Raw genomic sequence first — 15,386 nt, 5'->3', positions numbered from 1 at the left:
CGCGATGTAAATAGGTATTTTAATGGATAATTTGATTAGTAAATAATTGCATCGCTTCAATTAACTAATAATATCATTGCACATATTTTGCATTCGATAAATGCCCCACCGGAATATGAAAGCCCACAAAGTAAGCTTTCTAAAAATGTATATTAGTTACAAGTCAGTGATGGCTTATGCTACTTTTGACGCGATTGTTTTCGTTATCGGTCGATATAACATACACTTTTACTATATTCCAACGCATACAACTCAGTCAAATTTGAATATTTCGTTAATGCCCCAGTAGATAATTAAACATCAATTAATTGCCGTTCGAATGATGTTACGCATGCCTCAATGGTGCTTACCCTAAGCTACTTTTTTCTCGTGTCTTGATAAGCAAGCACTAGGCAAAATTGTGGTATCACCATAATTAACTAATAAAATTAATGAATAAATGACACCTTCGATAAATGCCCCACCGGAATACGAAAGCCCACAAAGTAAGCTTTCTAAAAATGCATATTAGCCACAAATCAGTGATGGCTTATGCTACTTTTGACGCGATTGTTTTCGTTATCGGTCGATATAACATACACTTTTACTATATTTCAATGCTTACAACTCAGTCAAATTTGAATATTACGTTAATGCCCCAGTAGATAATCAAACAGCAATTAATTGCTATTCGAATGATGGTACCCATACCCCCATTGCGCCTAGCCTAAGCTGCTTTTACCCCCTGTCTTCATTGCCAATCACTGGGTGCAATAGCGGTCTCAGGCCTTATCCGGGAAAAAAATGATTTTTAGGGTGAGGGGACAAACGCTAAAGCTATTTCTTTCAAATGTGGCTACTTAAGCGTTTCAAAGAAGAGTAAAATTTGAGAACTTCACTTACCTGAACATAATTTACTTAATCTTAAAAATTGACTACCTAATCAAAGTATCAGTAGGCATGATCCAAACATGTAGGTAGGTACCTAGGCATGGCGGCGATGGGAGAAACCTGTCAGGGTGCGGGCCAGTTATTTTCATGTTCAATCTCTTCATATTGACGCAATCAACGTCGCGTAAATATAGAATGTATATTCTTCGCAAGTAGCATATCAATACATTTATCACAAATCTAATGCAGTCACATAAACACATTTTGACACGCACGCTCACGCACCAGATTCTGATGCGCCAACATTTTGATAGTTGCACATTCGCTCGCAATTCAAGTCACATAACAATTTTTAGCTGCCTTCAACAGCCGGCGGCCGTCCTGCGTCAAGGCATGTCGCATTCCGTCCTGTTTTTCAACAGATTGTTGGGTAAACACTTGCATAGATTCTGCCCGCCCAGTAGTTAAATCACAAACATGAAATAACTGAATACGAAGAAAAAAACGGGCCGATCATGGACAACAAGAACACCGACAGGATCATTTTCATTAAGTTTGCAACCTCGTGGCGAAGTTAATCGAGATCACGACTTATCGTCCTATAGGTTCATAACTTTTACACACTTTAGAAGTAGCAGTCGCAGCTGCATCCCGCTTTGGAGGCCGAGGAAATCCATGGCAGGAGGGCAAAAACAAGATCAATATGATTTTGTGACAGCCGGCTTTATCTAAATTACTGAACTCCACTTTTCGTCCCGAACAGTGATTTTTCCTCGGCATGCTATTTTACTCTGAATGAACTCGTGACTCGAGGTTTAGGAATTTCGCGCCGATTGAAGTTCGTCGGAAGCACGGAGGACGTTTCTTTGTCTAGGACGAGTGGTACGCGTGCCTCCATTGCGTGTATCCCCACTGCGTTTCCAGCTGGCAAATCTCGGTGCTGACGATGTCCTTTAGGTCCACTAAACGTTGATGCACGTAGGTGTCGCACTCATCTGCAAAGAAAAGCCAAATTGTTACAAAAAAAATTGTCTTCAGTGTCACTGTCATTCATCAGAAGGCTCATATTTAAAACCCCTTAGCCCTAGGTAAAAAGATATTATGAGGAATTTCGGTCCCCACTAGTGAAACTTCACATTCATGTGTGAGCAGCCTGATGGTAATATTCTTATTTGTGAAACAATAAATACAAACTGATAACTGACACTGACACTACTATGAATCAGCCCAGAAAAAGAGCATATTACCTAGGTACTTGACAAATGGGATACCAATTTCAAAAAAAGCAAGTCAATTTTTCAAAGCAGCCTGAATTGATATATGCAGTAGGGGTACCCATTTTTCCCGATTTTGGAAATTTGAGGGTGGGGGTGGTTTTTCCCATTATTTCGCGGCTCCTGATTCCAATGATGCCAAAAATATTGAAATCAAAGGTGGTTTAGGGGTCGCGAATTGAGATTGAACTTTGCGTATTTACCTAGAAATATGTCTATTTTACGCTGATGGTAAATCGCACCAAAGCCAAACTTTTTGTTTCGAAAGTAGGGTAGAGGGGTCATTGAGCGCTCCTTTTTCATCCAGATCGATGTGCTCCATCACGTGGTTCCGGTTAAATGCTTTACTAGCGATCAATACAAGTCGATATTGTAACATTTGGTGAAAAGCGCCGTGATGTTTTGCTCCTGTTGTTGGTATCATTCTGGTCGGCGTGTTATCATTTTTGATATCTTCTGCCTTCATGTGACCTTTGGTGACCGTTGGTATTGGTGACCTTTGATGACCTGTGAGATCAAACTTAAATTTGACGTTTCAGTTGCCACATCTCAGTTCATGACAGGCTTTTTGTGTCCATACAATTAAAGTTTCCGCAAGTTAGCTCAGGATACATCTCAGCAGATCATGGCTCCGAATGGATTTCAAACCATGTAATTCAAAAACGATCAAACCATTTTGACCGTATACTTCCACAAGAAACGCCGTCCTAATCGCTGACCACAGGCGGCGCCGGCGGAACGGGGAGGGCACCGGGGCACCGTGCCCCCTTTGATTTTGGCATTTTAACATTAGCCCTTAGGGCGTTGCATGGAAAGAATGGGACCAAAAGTCGGCAGTGCCCCCCTTAATTGAAGGTGCTCCACCGCTACTGTCGCTGACGGCTACGATGTAATACACCTATGAGACAAGGTAGAATAAATCTGGGTGTTCTACAAAAAAAAATCAACTTCTAATCCAAAAACATAAACTCCAAAGCGTCGATTCTTTCCATGCCTACCAACCATGTATATACCTACTATGTATTCCATTTCTTCAGTGGGGACAGATACGAGTACACACCGTTCTTAAGTGTAAGAGTTTCCGAAACAATGCACCATCATTTACGACTTTGCACTTTCGACCACGGGCGACTAGCCATGCGCTGATACGTGCATAGCTGATACGTGACGAAGACCTTTCACAGCTCTCCTTGTGATCTGAGGTAATTGGCGTCTGAATCTGAAGAACCTAATGAAGCAGAAGATTTTCATCCTGCATGGGCCGTATGGTGGTAACCAGGACGCGGCGTCATATAAAGGAGTGTGCGTGCAGAGACTGAAGACGAGGAGAACTAGGTCCGCCACCTAAGGTCCATGGCCCACCCACTGTGTCGGCCCCCAGGCAATGCCAGGAGTCAGTAAACGGATCTGCCTCGGAGTTGGCTGAGTCGTTTAGATCTCGGCACCTTCCTAATTTTCAGCTTTAGCCAATGCCATTCGAGTTCAGATCAGCACATTTAGGGCCTTGATCAGCACCATCTGAGGGTTTGGACTGGGCATGTAGAGTGCAGCGTAAGGTCCGTTATCTTCAAGGATGCTGCTGGCAGCGGCCATCACCAGGCACTAGTTCCATGACATGATATCTGCACCCGTCTCAAGTCAACAATATGTCAACAGTCTCAACAAAAGTCTGTATGTGGGTGTGGGTGTTTTTGGGGGAGGGGAAAAGCTACACTCATACAGCAGCCATCCCACAGCGCGGCGGTGTAAAGCTTGCGTCCCTCTTCAGCTGTCTCTGCAACTCCGGGACTCGGGGAGGTCGGCTAGCGAATTGGCAAAGGTCATGCATACCCGCATAGCTTCAGTGCTGTTTTCATCTCGTTATAGATATAAATAGGCCATTAGCAACTTATCTATCTGCTTCATGCCATATTTCCGTTACAATACGACACACGAGTTATATCGTCACATCCGTTACGGCTTTTAATGCCCCTCCCACCCAGATTGTGTCAATATTCATTGTTTGCGTCCTGGGGTTCAGTCATTTCTTTTGCTGAATAAGACGACTCATTGAAAACTAAATGGTCCTAATGAGAAAGCTTCGATCACTGATTTTAGCCCTCTGACTATATAGCCAGTCGTTCTAAGAGTTACGGTCTTGTGTAGGTAGGTACCTACTAATGACGGTCTAAACCACAGTGAGTGTAAATGAGCATATGCTGTTCATTGATCAAAATGATATTTTTGGTGCTCTCTTTTACCGCTGCACGTCGAATATACCCACAACTAAAGCAATGTTGCACGGTGTCCAACAATCATTAATACCACTGCAACACATTGGCTTTGCGCATTTATATCCATTCATATGAAGTCATTTTTCCAAGTAAAATTAAAACTTCCAATGCAAGCTCGCGATCCCTAAAAGTGGTCTGATATCGTTATTTCTGTCACTGCTAGATCCAGAACGGAGCGAATAATGGTAAAAATCGACCCCAAACCGTTGGCATGATAACTTTGTCCCGACATAAAATAATGTTAATTTGGTCGATTTTTCGCTAAAATTGACCTTTTCATTTTGAATACGTGACCTCTAGAAATCGTTTGGTTTCGTTATTTTTGGCACAGATGGAATCAGAATAGACCAAATAATGGGAAAATCCACCCCCACCTAAAATTTGAAAAAATTGACCCAAAAATGGGTACCCCTAATATGCAGGCTAGAAGCATATGCCTACTATCTGAGGAGTTAACAAGCAGCCGTTTAATGAAGTGGGTTGCAGACTGCAGAGCCACCACAACAATTCTTGAAACTGCACATGAGTGACACATGTTCTGATTTCAGCAGCATGTTGTAATGGCATTGGGTGGTAATGGCATACTAATAAATTTAGTAGGCACTACTTGTTGCATCAATGTTAAATAGGGAAGATCAATACATACTTGGGAAGCTGATGTCAAAGGTAGTTATGAAAGAATCACTTCAAACAAGTTATGAAAATGTTGTGAAAGGGTTCCAAATAATTTACAAAAGGGCAGTGTTGAATGACTGCAGTGTCACAAAATTATATTAATGCTTGGGTGTTAGAGGGGAAAATTCCTCTCCAAAAAAAAGGGATGAGGGTGGTATATTCTTGATAAAGTTAGCCCCGCCCCCCCCCCCAAAAAAAATAAAGAACAGAAGAAGGAAAAATTGCACACTTTTCTGTACAATGGTAGAATCTGATGCGATCATGCTATAGATGCTCTTTCATGAGTGGTAAATTGCTATTGAAAGTTGGAGGTGGGAGTGGAAAATTATTTTCATTTGGATGTCTTGTTCCACCCAAATTGACAAATTTTGGGACACTGCGAATGAGTTATGAAAATTTTGCCAAAGGGTTCAACAAGTTAACAAAAGTGTTGTTTGAAATGAGTTATGTAAAGGCTGTGAAAGAGTTATGAAGAATTTGCAAAAGTGTTCCTTCAAAAGAGTTACGAAAAGGTTCCGAAGAGTTACAATGAGTTAATGAAGAGATTTTACGAATGAGGTATGAAAAGTTGTCAGGGGGTCACAAATATTCTATGAGAAATTTGCTTTGAATGAATTATGAAAGGGCTGTGAAAGTGTTACAATAAGTTAATGAAAAGCCTCTTTCGAATGAGTCAGGAAAATGTCGCGAAAGGGTTGCAAATAATTTACGAAAGAGTTATTTTGAATGAGCTATGAAAATATTGCACATAGTTAAAAATAAGTTATGAAAGGGTTACTCTGAATAAACTAATAAAAGGCTGAGAAAGGGTTACCATGAGTTTACGAAAGGGTTGTTTCAAATAAGTTATGAAAAGGCTGCGAAAGGGTTACGAAGGGCTTGCGTAAAGGCTTAGTGAAAGGGTTGTGACCTAACAAGTTGCGAAAAAATCACAGCAGCTTTAGGAAAAGAATATGAATGGAGAAAGAAGTAACAAATTTTGTTGCAACAAGTGAGGAACGATGTCACACTAATGGGGCTATAATTATACTCAGAAATAAAAAGCATCTCAGTCTAGTCCATGAAGACTGAAGAGCAGGCTGCACTTAATTGGTGGCTTACCTCGAAATCACTGGCCGACTCACCCCTTCCACTAGATTGATCGGGCGATTAAACACCTTTTTTCAAATAACGGAAACCCAGGCAATTGCCTAAAACCCAGAAGAAACGTTTGAACCGCTGGAAATGCCGAGAAATTGGCGGCAATATACGACCCCCACCAAACACGATTTGGCAGCACTGTAAGGACGCCTGCTGGGCGTGAAGTTTTCCCTTCACCATAGGGTTTACACACAAACTGGTCAAAGTTTGAGCCAGGATATACTAGTCTAAAAATGCAAAAAACGAACAAATTTTGGCATCAATAGATTCAGCATTTCATCGTGTGCCTCAAACCGTCCATCATTTGGCCTCAAAGGAGGTAAAAATTGTTCAAAATCGAAGTTGAAAAGATGCTTTCTGAGCACATAATCTGGTAGCAATCACGTGACCTGCTATAAGCAGTTTATCGATAATTTACAAACATAATTATTAATATGCTGCTTTAAACAAGATTAATCATACATTTTGAGCTTTCAGTACTTTAAATAAGGTCAAAACATCGCAAAACACAAAAGTTAATACAATAGTCACGTGGGTGTCAGGAAATGTCACAGGTGCGTCAAATTTGTGACTGGGGCTTTACTTTCAAACATCGGATATACCTGTTTCTTATAGGTATCTTGGCAATATACAGGGAGGGTACACTGCGCAACAAATGTCTCATAAGCGCATGGAACGTATGCAGTTTCCAAAGCTCTTGATAATATCAAGAACATGTTTTTTTTTTCTTCTAATCCCCATCTGGCCAAATGTCCGCCTTTACACGGGGCCTGCACCCTAACGTTGACACAAGGTGTCAAATTGATGCAGCCGAAGGTACTGAAAGGTTGGCGTCGATACGTCAAGCGGTTTGGAAGTTATTGCAGAAAAACGGGGGGCTATAAATAGCCCCCCCCCCCCCAGTGGGGCGCGGGTTAAAACCTGAACTCCATTAAAAAACACACACAGTCACACACATCCATAGAAAACAACCCGGGTCAGAGGACACAATACCACGGAGCTGCTACAGAGGGTTGACCAAGGGAAAACACTTCGCTTACCTCGTGGATGTTTGGACTGTTTGCCCGTGGTTACGCGAAACCGCCCATTACTATTGAATGAATCATCATGGGCAAAGTAATGGGTTGCGTGCTGCCAATGCGTGCTGCCGATCGGTATGCACTGCATAGTGCGTAGCTTACCATGACACCATACATAAACGTTTAGGAGCCAAGTGCAACGCATATGCCCTTATCTGACATGACTGCATTAATGGGCGATGGTTGAGATGGATATCGGACATTGAATTATTATCCATGGGTGGAGCTTTTCCAGAGAAGTTGGTGGGACAAAAAGTCGTCAAACCCACAATGTCTGATTGTCCAGTTTAATAAAATGTCATACCGAGTTTACTCCTATCATTACAGATACCATATTTTGTATTACACAGACATTCAAAAGCCCCTGAATGCGAAAAAGTTTGGTTTGCAAAGCAACAAAGTCCCACAATCTGCTTAAGCTGGTGAGGAAAAACGCTAATTGGTGAGGCAAAATGGGAAGTTGGTGGGGCAGCTGCCTCATCAACTGTATAGGAAGCTCCGCCCCTGCTCTTATCCTGTAATACCAGAAATGCAAGGCGATACCTGAGAAGTGGAGTTCACACTTCTATGATTTTGTTTTGGATGACACTAAGCGTTATTTGACGGGGCATTTCCGTATGTCTTGCGGCTCTTACGCCTCGGTGCGTCCATCGACTCTGCGTTTCACAATGCCTTGATTCCGGGGACTCCCATTGAGTCCTGGCGGAGCGATCAGTCGGAATCAGTCCTGAGCCGGGCGACTGAAGGGATGCGAACCATTAGTGATGTCCTGCCCGCTCTGGTCACCAGAGCCCGAGGGGAATTCTCCGGAGTTCTGCGGAATCTGGCCGTCTTCCTGGTGGCTACCGATCTGTGGTGTGGCACAGGTCAGGGTCAGAGGTCTTGGTATCAGAGGTCAGGGCGACGGGTGCATTCGTAATCCTCCACGTCTATGAGCTTAACCATAAAATTAAAATGTGCTAAACACAGGTCTTTAAGTGGGTTCATACAATGATTGTCGCTCGTCTCAGTTCTTGCAAATCACTGATGCTGTGTTGCCTGTCCAGTCACATCAACCACAGAAGACCCGTTGCTGGCCCTTTCCCACGTTACCATACACAGACTGACATTTACCGCCCACATAAAGGCGTGGCATTCTCTGTCGTCTGTCGCCGACAATCGGGTATCACAGGCCGACAGGTCACAGTATTGACGGACTGTGTGGCCTCCCCCCCTGTTGTCGGCGTGTTTGTCTGTTTGTCACTTTGTCTGTCGGACAGTGCCGCAGCCAATCAGAGCGGCCGCGGGTCAGGTGTGACCTTTTGGGGGTTATTGTCGGTCGGCCGTCACATCGCACCGGCAAACACAGGGACTGGAGAGGGGGGGGGGGGGCACGGGGTGGGAGCTGCCATTAGCCGTTTTCACGGCGGGCTATCTGACGAATGCACCTAATTTGATCAAATGTGCACCAAATGTCTTGTACAATAAAGGTCGTTCTCCACGGTACATGTTTTGCGCGTTTTTAATGACGTTTTAACGATTTTTTGATGTTTTGCGAGTTTTTCATGATCCGGCGTTGATCTGTACCGTTAAATTACACGGTGCCATCTCCACGGCGGAAGATTTGTCAAAAATCGAAAAACGCGTGGCTTCATAAAATCAAAAAACTGCAAAACTCGTAAAACGCGTCAGGTTGTGTCATGCAAAACTCGTAAAACCTTTAAAAAACGCAAAACTCTCATTTGTAAAAACGCGCGATTTTATCCAAACATTTGGATCGAATGAAAGTTTTCCGGTTTTTGACAAAGCTAAGAAGGTAATCCTTCTGCTATTAATACCATTTTACGGTGAAATGGATGCAATGGAAAGTGTGGAAAGCGATGAAACGCAATTTGGTTGAGCCAATGATCATGGCAAGTACTCAGACAACCATACCAATAACTTCTGTTGCTATTCCAACGATGTGGATGTCAAATAATTATATAGTGAGTCTATGGATAACAGATATTACGATATCAGATCATTTCAGATAATTGATAATTAACTGATGTCATAGCGGTGATAACAATTTAGAGTAACGTGATGATACCCCTATAACTACATTTACAGAGAAAATCGAGGGGTTAATAGAAGCCGTGCGCCAGATACCTGCCCTGTGGGACAAGAGGGCCACGGCATACAGCGCACGAAGGGCGGAGAAAGATGTTCTTTCTCTGAAATTGAAATTGTTCTGAAATTGTAATTGTTCTGTAAACTGACAAACTAAAACCGTAAAAAGCGAAAAACTCGCAAAACTCGCAAAAGCGTCTGTTAAAAAGCGAAAAAAGCGCAAAACTCTCGTTTGCTAAAACGCGTAAAAACCGAAAATGTTTACACGTGGAGACAGTACTTAAGTGTCTTGGTGTCATGACTATATTTCAGTGTTTTAACCCGCGCACCGACGGGGGGGCGGATATCCGCCCCCCCCCTGGGGTTTTTCGCGGATAGCGGGAAAGAAATTTGGTACGACTATTCTCTCATCAATTTTGCACATGGTGTGCAAGTTTGAACCTCCTAACTTTCAAGGTCAGGTCACCAGGTCACTTTGAATGACCCAACCTCAAATCACTTTTTTGCAACTTTGTCACCGTGCCAGAGCTACAGTAGATGTCGGAGGCCTTTGAAAGTCGCAGGATGTTATTAGGTCATTAGTAGCTATAATTTGTATATCTCGGAATTTTGATGTCGGTGACCTAAGGTCAGGTCAAATTCGCGACCTCCCCATTATAAGTCAATGGGGGGAAAATCAACTCCCTGTTTTTACCACTAAAACGGGTCGGAATGGCACCATATACCATACATGACTTCATATACGATCAACCTTCACTACCTTGAGGTCTGTTTTGCTGTTGGGCAGCTGTAAGGTCATGTGACGTCATCAAAGGTCACCAGCGGTGTTTTGCCAATAACTCCGTACAGGAACAAGATACAGCCGCGCGGATGGTCTCATTGTGTTCAGCTCGTCAAGACGCATCGAATGATATACATGATGACCTCGAGGTCACGTGACCTGAGGTGAACCTTTGACCTTGACCTTTCGAGGTCAACATATATGTCATTCGATGCGGATTGACGAGAGGATCACGATGATGCCCTTAGTTTGTTCCTATCTTGACGAGTTCGAAAGTTATTCGAGAAAAACTCTCAATATCTAGCGCCGCCATTTTGACTTTTTCGACCCCTGTGACGTCATCTTTGACCTGACCTGAAAATGACCTTAGTAAAAATTGTAGACCTTGTCCGTGCGTATTCGATGCCGTTTACCGCTTGTCGCTATCTTGCTTCGTTCTCGAGATCTCAGGGGGGGGCGGTCATCCGCCCCCCCCCCGTCGGTGCGAAGTTGGCGCAGACCCCCGTCGGTGCGCGGGTTAATCGAAAATGTCTGATGATTTGAAAAAATGAGGTTTATAAGTATCCGTGCAGCCCAAACTGATAGCTTTTAAGAAACATACTGAGCCCAATTTGACCAAGTCTGCACCAAATCTGCGCCTAATCTGCACCAAATGTGTACCAGATGGCCGTCGTCAAAACGGTTATTGTCGACCCGTGAAGACAACGGGAGGGGCAGAGTGAAATTCTGGAGGATTATGATATGAAAGGACGTAGGAATGATAGCGTTCAATAGTTTGATAAGATCAGTCTCATCTTTTACACTATCATATGGCATTGATAGACATTGACATTGATAGTGGCAGGTGATGGGCTGCACAAAAGAAAGACGACTGTTGTAAAGAATCCATGGATCGACACATATAGAAAGACGGAAATCATTTGACTCATAATGCACCTACATAGGCAATCGTTTATGCAACAACAATGCAAAAACAGCAAGGATCCTGGAAAGCGAGGCATTATGATGGCCACACTGACAAGCCCCACAATAAACGATACTTTTGAGCCAAAGTACCATGCAACAAATGATAAGCTACAGTGTGCAAATAGATATGCATCGCTGCGTGCACACTGCACAACCAGTGATTAATGTACTAGTGAGATTGATATCGTTTCCTTATTGTAAGGGGCAAGAGCGTGTCAACATTCATTGTTTACCATCTGACATCTATATGTGGAGACTGGCAGTGGTCCGAATCAACGGAAGATATCCCTGCTTACATCGTGATATTGCATCTCTAAGCGGCCTGAGCATACGACTTACGCAGTTTTATGATTTAATTAGTCCTTACTTTGATGCACTCTTTTGGTCACTAACACTGAAAGAGGGCTGGTTAGTAAATTTCTTCTCCGATCACTGATGTTAGTTGTCGGACTTTCGTCCCCGTCTTGAGTTGAGATGTTAGTTTCACAACGTTTCGGCCAGTTACTTCTCCGGCCGTCGTCAGGTGTTCTTTGGCCCTTAGAAGGACCTGGATGTTGGTGGCGTTGCGCCGTACGCGTCATACCGTTCGAAAGCTCCTGTAGTCAGCGGGAATCGAACTCGGGTTTCCCCGGTGATAGTCCACGGTTCTAACCACTCCACTATCGAGGCAGACATCGTTATGGAGCTGGAAACTTGGTGTCATTTATCCCCCAGATGTTTTTGTGATTTCCTTAGTAGTGGGAGCCATATTGGGCTGATGTCAACGCTTGGCTTGCTGATGGGGTTGCTAGCCAGCGCCATGTGTGCGGCTTCCTTGATTTTTCTGATTTTCCAGTGTGGCTCCTTGTCGATGATGGTGGTATCATCCCAAGCAGGTCTGTGATCTCCTTCAGACCATGCATGCTCCGCCACACCGGATTTCAGTGTTTCGCCTCGGATGGTGGCCTTCCTGTGTTCTTCGAGCCTGACCGCCAGTGGGCGGCCAGTCTCGCCCTTGTATGACCTGCCGCAGCTGCACGGGATGTCGTATATGCAGTTCTTTGTTTGCTCCTTGGTGGTTGGCGGTCTGACCTTTGTGAGTGACCTGCGGAGGGTGGTGGTACTTCTGAACACCGTCCTGATGTTGTATGCTCCGCAGATTCGCCTTAGCTTCTCTGACAGTCCTCTGTTGTATGGGAGGGATACTGTCGCGATTGGCTTATCCCTTGGTTGTTGTTGGGATGCTTCCTTGGGTTTGTGTTTCATGAAGCTCGTTGGGTATCCGTTTCTCCTGAAGGTGCTGGTAAGGCGTGACATTTCCATCTTTCTGGCTGCTTCGTCTCCACAGATGTTGGTGGCTCGGGTCTGCAGGCATCTTACGATACCTTTCTTGACTGTGTCTGGGTGGTGTGACTTGAAGTTGAGGTAGCGGTCGGTCGCTGTTGGTTTGCGGTAGACCGATGTTCTGAATGCTTCCTCAGATTTCTCCACTTGGACGTCAAGGAATGGTAGTTTGTTGTCGACTTCTGTTTCCATTGTGAATTGGATGGAGGGTCGGAGGCTGTTGAGGTGGTCTAGGAACGGTGTTATGTCCTCGCGATGGTCCCACAGGACGAATGTGTCGTCGACATATCGCAGCCACAGGGATGGTTTCAGTGGTGCTGTTTGTAAGGCCAGTTCCTCGAAGTGTTCCATGTAGATGTTGGCGATCACCGGTGACAGGGGTGAACCCATGGCCATTCCTTCAGTTTGTTGGTAGTAGTCATCGCCCAGTTGGAAGGCGGTGGTGGTGACACAGAATGTCAGGAGTTCCATGATGTCATCAGTCGGGATTGTCGTTCTTTCGGGCAGTGTATCGTCGCTCTCCAGTCTTGTCCTCACTATGCTCAGAGCTTCGGTAGTGGGCACATTGGTGAACAGACTCACCACATCGAAGCTTACCATTTGCATGTTCGGCGAAGGTCGCATGGCCTGAACCAGTGAGACGAAGTGGGCTGAGTTCTTGACATATGTAGGTGTTTTGCCACTCAGTGGGTTGATGATCTTGACGAGGAACTGGCTCAGAGGATGGCAGGCTGAGCCACGGCAGCTTACTATTGGTCTTAGCGGTACATTGGTCTTGTGTACCTTTGGCAGCCCGTACATGTGTGGAAGTTTGCTGTGATGTTGGCTCAGCTTTCTGTACTGGGCGTCCGTGAGTTGTTCCTTGTCCTTGTTCTTCTTAAGGAGCTTTGTTAGTTTGCGTTCGCAGGCCGGGGTTGGGTCTTTCTTCAGTTTGGTGTACGATCCATCTGTCACAATGCTGTTCATCTTGTGGTCGTATTCCTTCTTGTCCATGACAACGGTGGTGTTTCCTTTGTCTGCTGGAAGTATGATGATGCTGCCGTCTTGTTTGAGGTTGTTGATTGCTGCCAGTTCCTCTTTGGTGGTATTGGCCTTTGGCGGTTTGGCCCTTTCCAATGCATGCCTGACTTTCCAGCGTAGTTCTTCTGCATAGACCTGGAAGAAGTTGGTTGGATGTTGGTTGGATGCAGGTTGAATGAAGTTGGATGTTGGTCCAGGTCCTTCTGCATAGAAGGACCTGGACCAACATCCAGGTCCTTCTAAGGGCCAAAGAACACCTGACGACGGCCGGAGAAGTAACTGGCCGAAACGTTGTGAAACTAACATCTCAACTCAAGACGGGGACGAAAGTCCGACAACTAACATCAGTGATACTAACACCTCGTCTCAAGCATTCAGAAGAACTATTCTTCTCCGATGTCCTAAGCATGCGTAATATTTAACATTTATATCTAGATGATGACTTTTATTTGGACGTCACGCGTTTTATCTGCCTTCTATTGCTCGTAGATCTTCATATAACTGTTAGTTGCAGTGTAGCCTTCTCATCTTTTAGTTCAGACTTAAAATCTAAAATTAAATGTAACATGAACAAATGCGTATAGCTTTTGAGAGCACTTGAGAGGACTTGGCTATAGTATGAGTGATTCGAATAAGTGTATACAGTTGCAGCAATCGTCTCATTTTTATTTTAATTTTGTTAGAGAGCCAAGTGGTGCGAGGCGTGGATTAGGTGGTTTGTAATTTTCAGATACATTTGAAAGGAATATCCCATTACACCTAAATACATTTCTAAAGACAATAAAATGGGTGAACCTTTCAGAGAAATACTGTTATACAACTTAATGAAAATAAATTTTGTGGAAGGCCATTTCCTGTGCCCGATAAACAGCATCCAAAAAAGCAAGTGTGGTATCTGCCAACCATTAACCATTTACAGCAATGCTAGATCAGATCAAATTGCTCACTTTTTACTGAGTATCGACTTGTAATGTCACAAAATCCACGGATTATGTAGGTAAAATCCAGTCAAATTTATGAGCATGCATGACTGCCAGGCGTCGTGGCATTGCGTCTTGAATTTATTGTTTATCGTCATACCCACATACGAAGCTAAGTCAATGCTTGCAGAAAGGTCAGGAGGCCACGAGGAAAGGTCAGCACAAAGCTGCACGAGTTACCATAGAGTTTGCACGACATTGGAATATATCGCCTCACGGCCGGCACTGCCGGGAACACTGGGCTAAATGGCACGAGTCAAACGAGTCAGCCATTGGCAAACATTGCTGCAGAACTTGCAGAAGCTTGCATGCACGATTTCAATATGAATGGCAGCGGAGTTCGGCTCCTTACCCTCCACAGTCGGAAACGTGGAATTTTTACATTTTTGTGTTTGTATTTGACGGGCATTGAGTTGGTGATACAGTTAGCGTTAACAGCAAGAAATATAGGTACATATATCTCGTCTCAAATAATTGTGCAGCTAAATGGAAGGGCTCTGTTTTTTATGTTTTGCTCACCATTTTGCAGAGGCTTTCCGCACAAATTTGAACGAAGTATCAATTGCACTTTCCCGGCTCCACCTAGTCATATACACCGTATATCACATTGCACTTAGCAGAACTAATCGTAGGGGCTCTGAAAGATTCCAGCTGCTTAAGCGCGTTTGTCTGTTGATATGCCAGCTGCCTATGCTGAGACCTGTCGGTAAGGTATTCTAGGACATGTGCACGCAGTGTGCTACTGATTTACATCGTCGTTAGCATAAAAGTGTGGCACTAGATAGCGCATCGTTATACAGGGAATAGACACCCTGGAATGGCCCACTTAAAATGGGTTGCATACAGGCTCTACATATATTGCAAGATCATATGCATCGTATGCATGACCTGTCAAGCGTCAGCTGTTTCGAGAACCG

At 44.1% G+C, this 15,386-nt stretch overlaps 1 protein-coding gene and 1 long non-coding RNA gene across 2 annotated transcripts; both read right to left on the bottom strand.

The window, feature by feature from the left end:
• Positions 1-1,518: 1,518 nt before the first annotated feature.
• On the bottom strand, positions 1,519-6,336 carry LOC122374169. Its single transcript, XR_006255167.1, has 2 exons — positions 6,194-6,336; positions 1,519-1,865 (listed from the first exon to the last, which is right to left on the bottom strand). It is a non-coding gene; the product is annotated as an uncharacterized LOC122374169 (long non-coding RNA).
• Positions 6,337-8,032: 1,696 nt separating this feature from the next.
• LOC122374168 lies at positions 8,033-13,462 on the bottom strand. Its single transcript, XM_043352767.1, has 3 exons — positions 12,511-13,462; positions 9,439-9,443; positions 8,033-8,161 (listed from the first exon to the last, which is right to left on the bottom strand). Exons 1-3 carry the CDS (start codon positions 13,460-13,462, stop codon positions 8,033-8,035), a joined length of 1,086 nt encoding a protein of 361 aa, XP_043208702.1.
• Between the last annotated feature and the right edge of the window lie 1,924 nt (positions 13,463-15,386).

The sequence above is a fragment of the Amphibalanus amphitrite genome, unplaced genomic scaffold (genome assembly GCF_019059575.1).
Source record: "Amphibalanus amphitrite isolate SeventyFive unplaced genomic scaffold, NRLGWU_Aamphi_draft 001615F_arrow, whole genome shotgun sequence".
NCBI classification, from domain to species: Eukaryota; Metazoa; Arthropoda; class Thecostraca; order Balanomorpha; family Balanidae; genus Amphibalanus; species Amphibalanus amphitrite.
The sequence above is the reverse complement of the archived record's forward strand: the minus strand, read 5'-3'. Positions and strand labels throughout refer to the sequence as shown.

What these genes read in the sequence shown, in the direction of transcription:
- LOC122374168 (XM_043352767.1), bottom strand. Translation starts at nt 13,462, where the DNA reads ATGGACAAGAAGGAATACGACCACAAGATGAACAGCATTGTGACAGAT.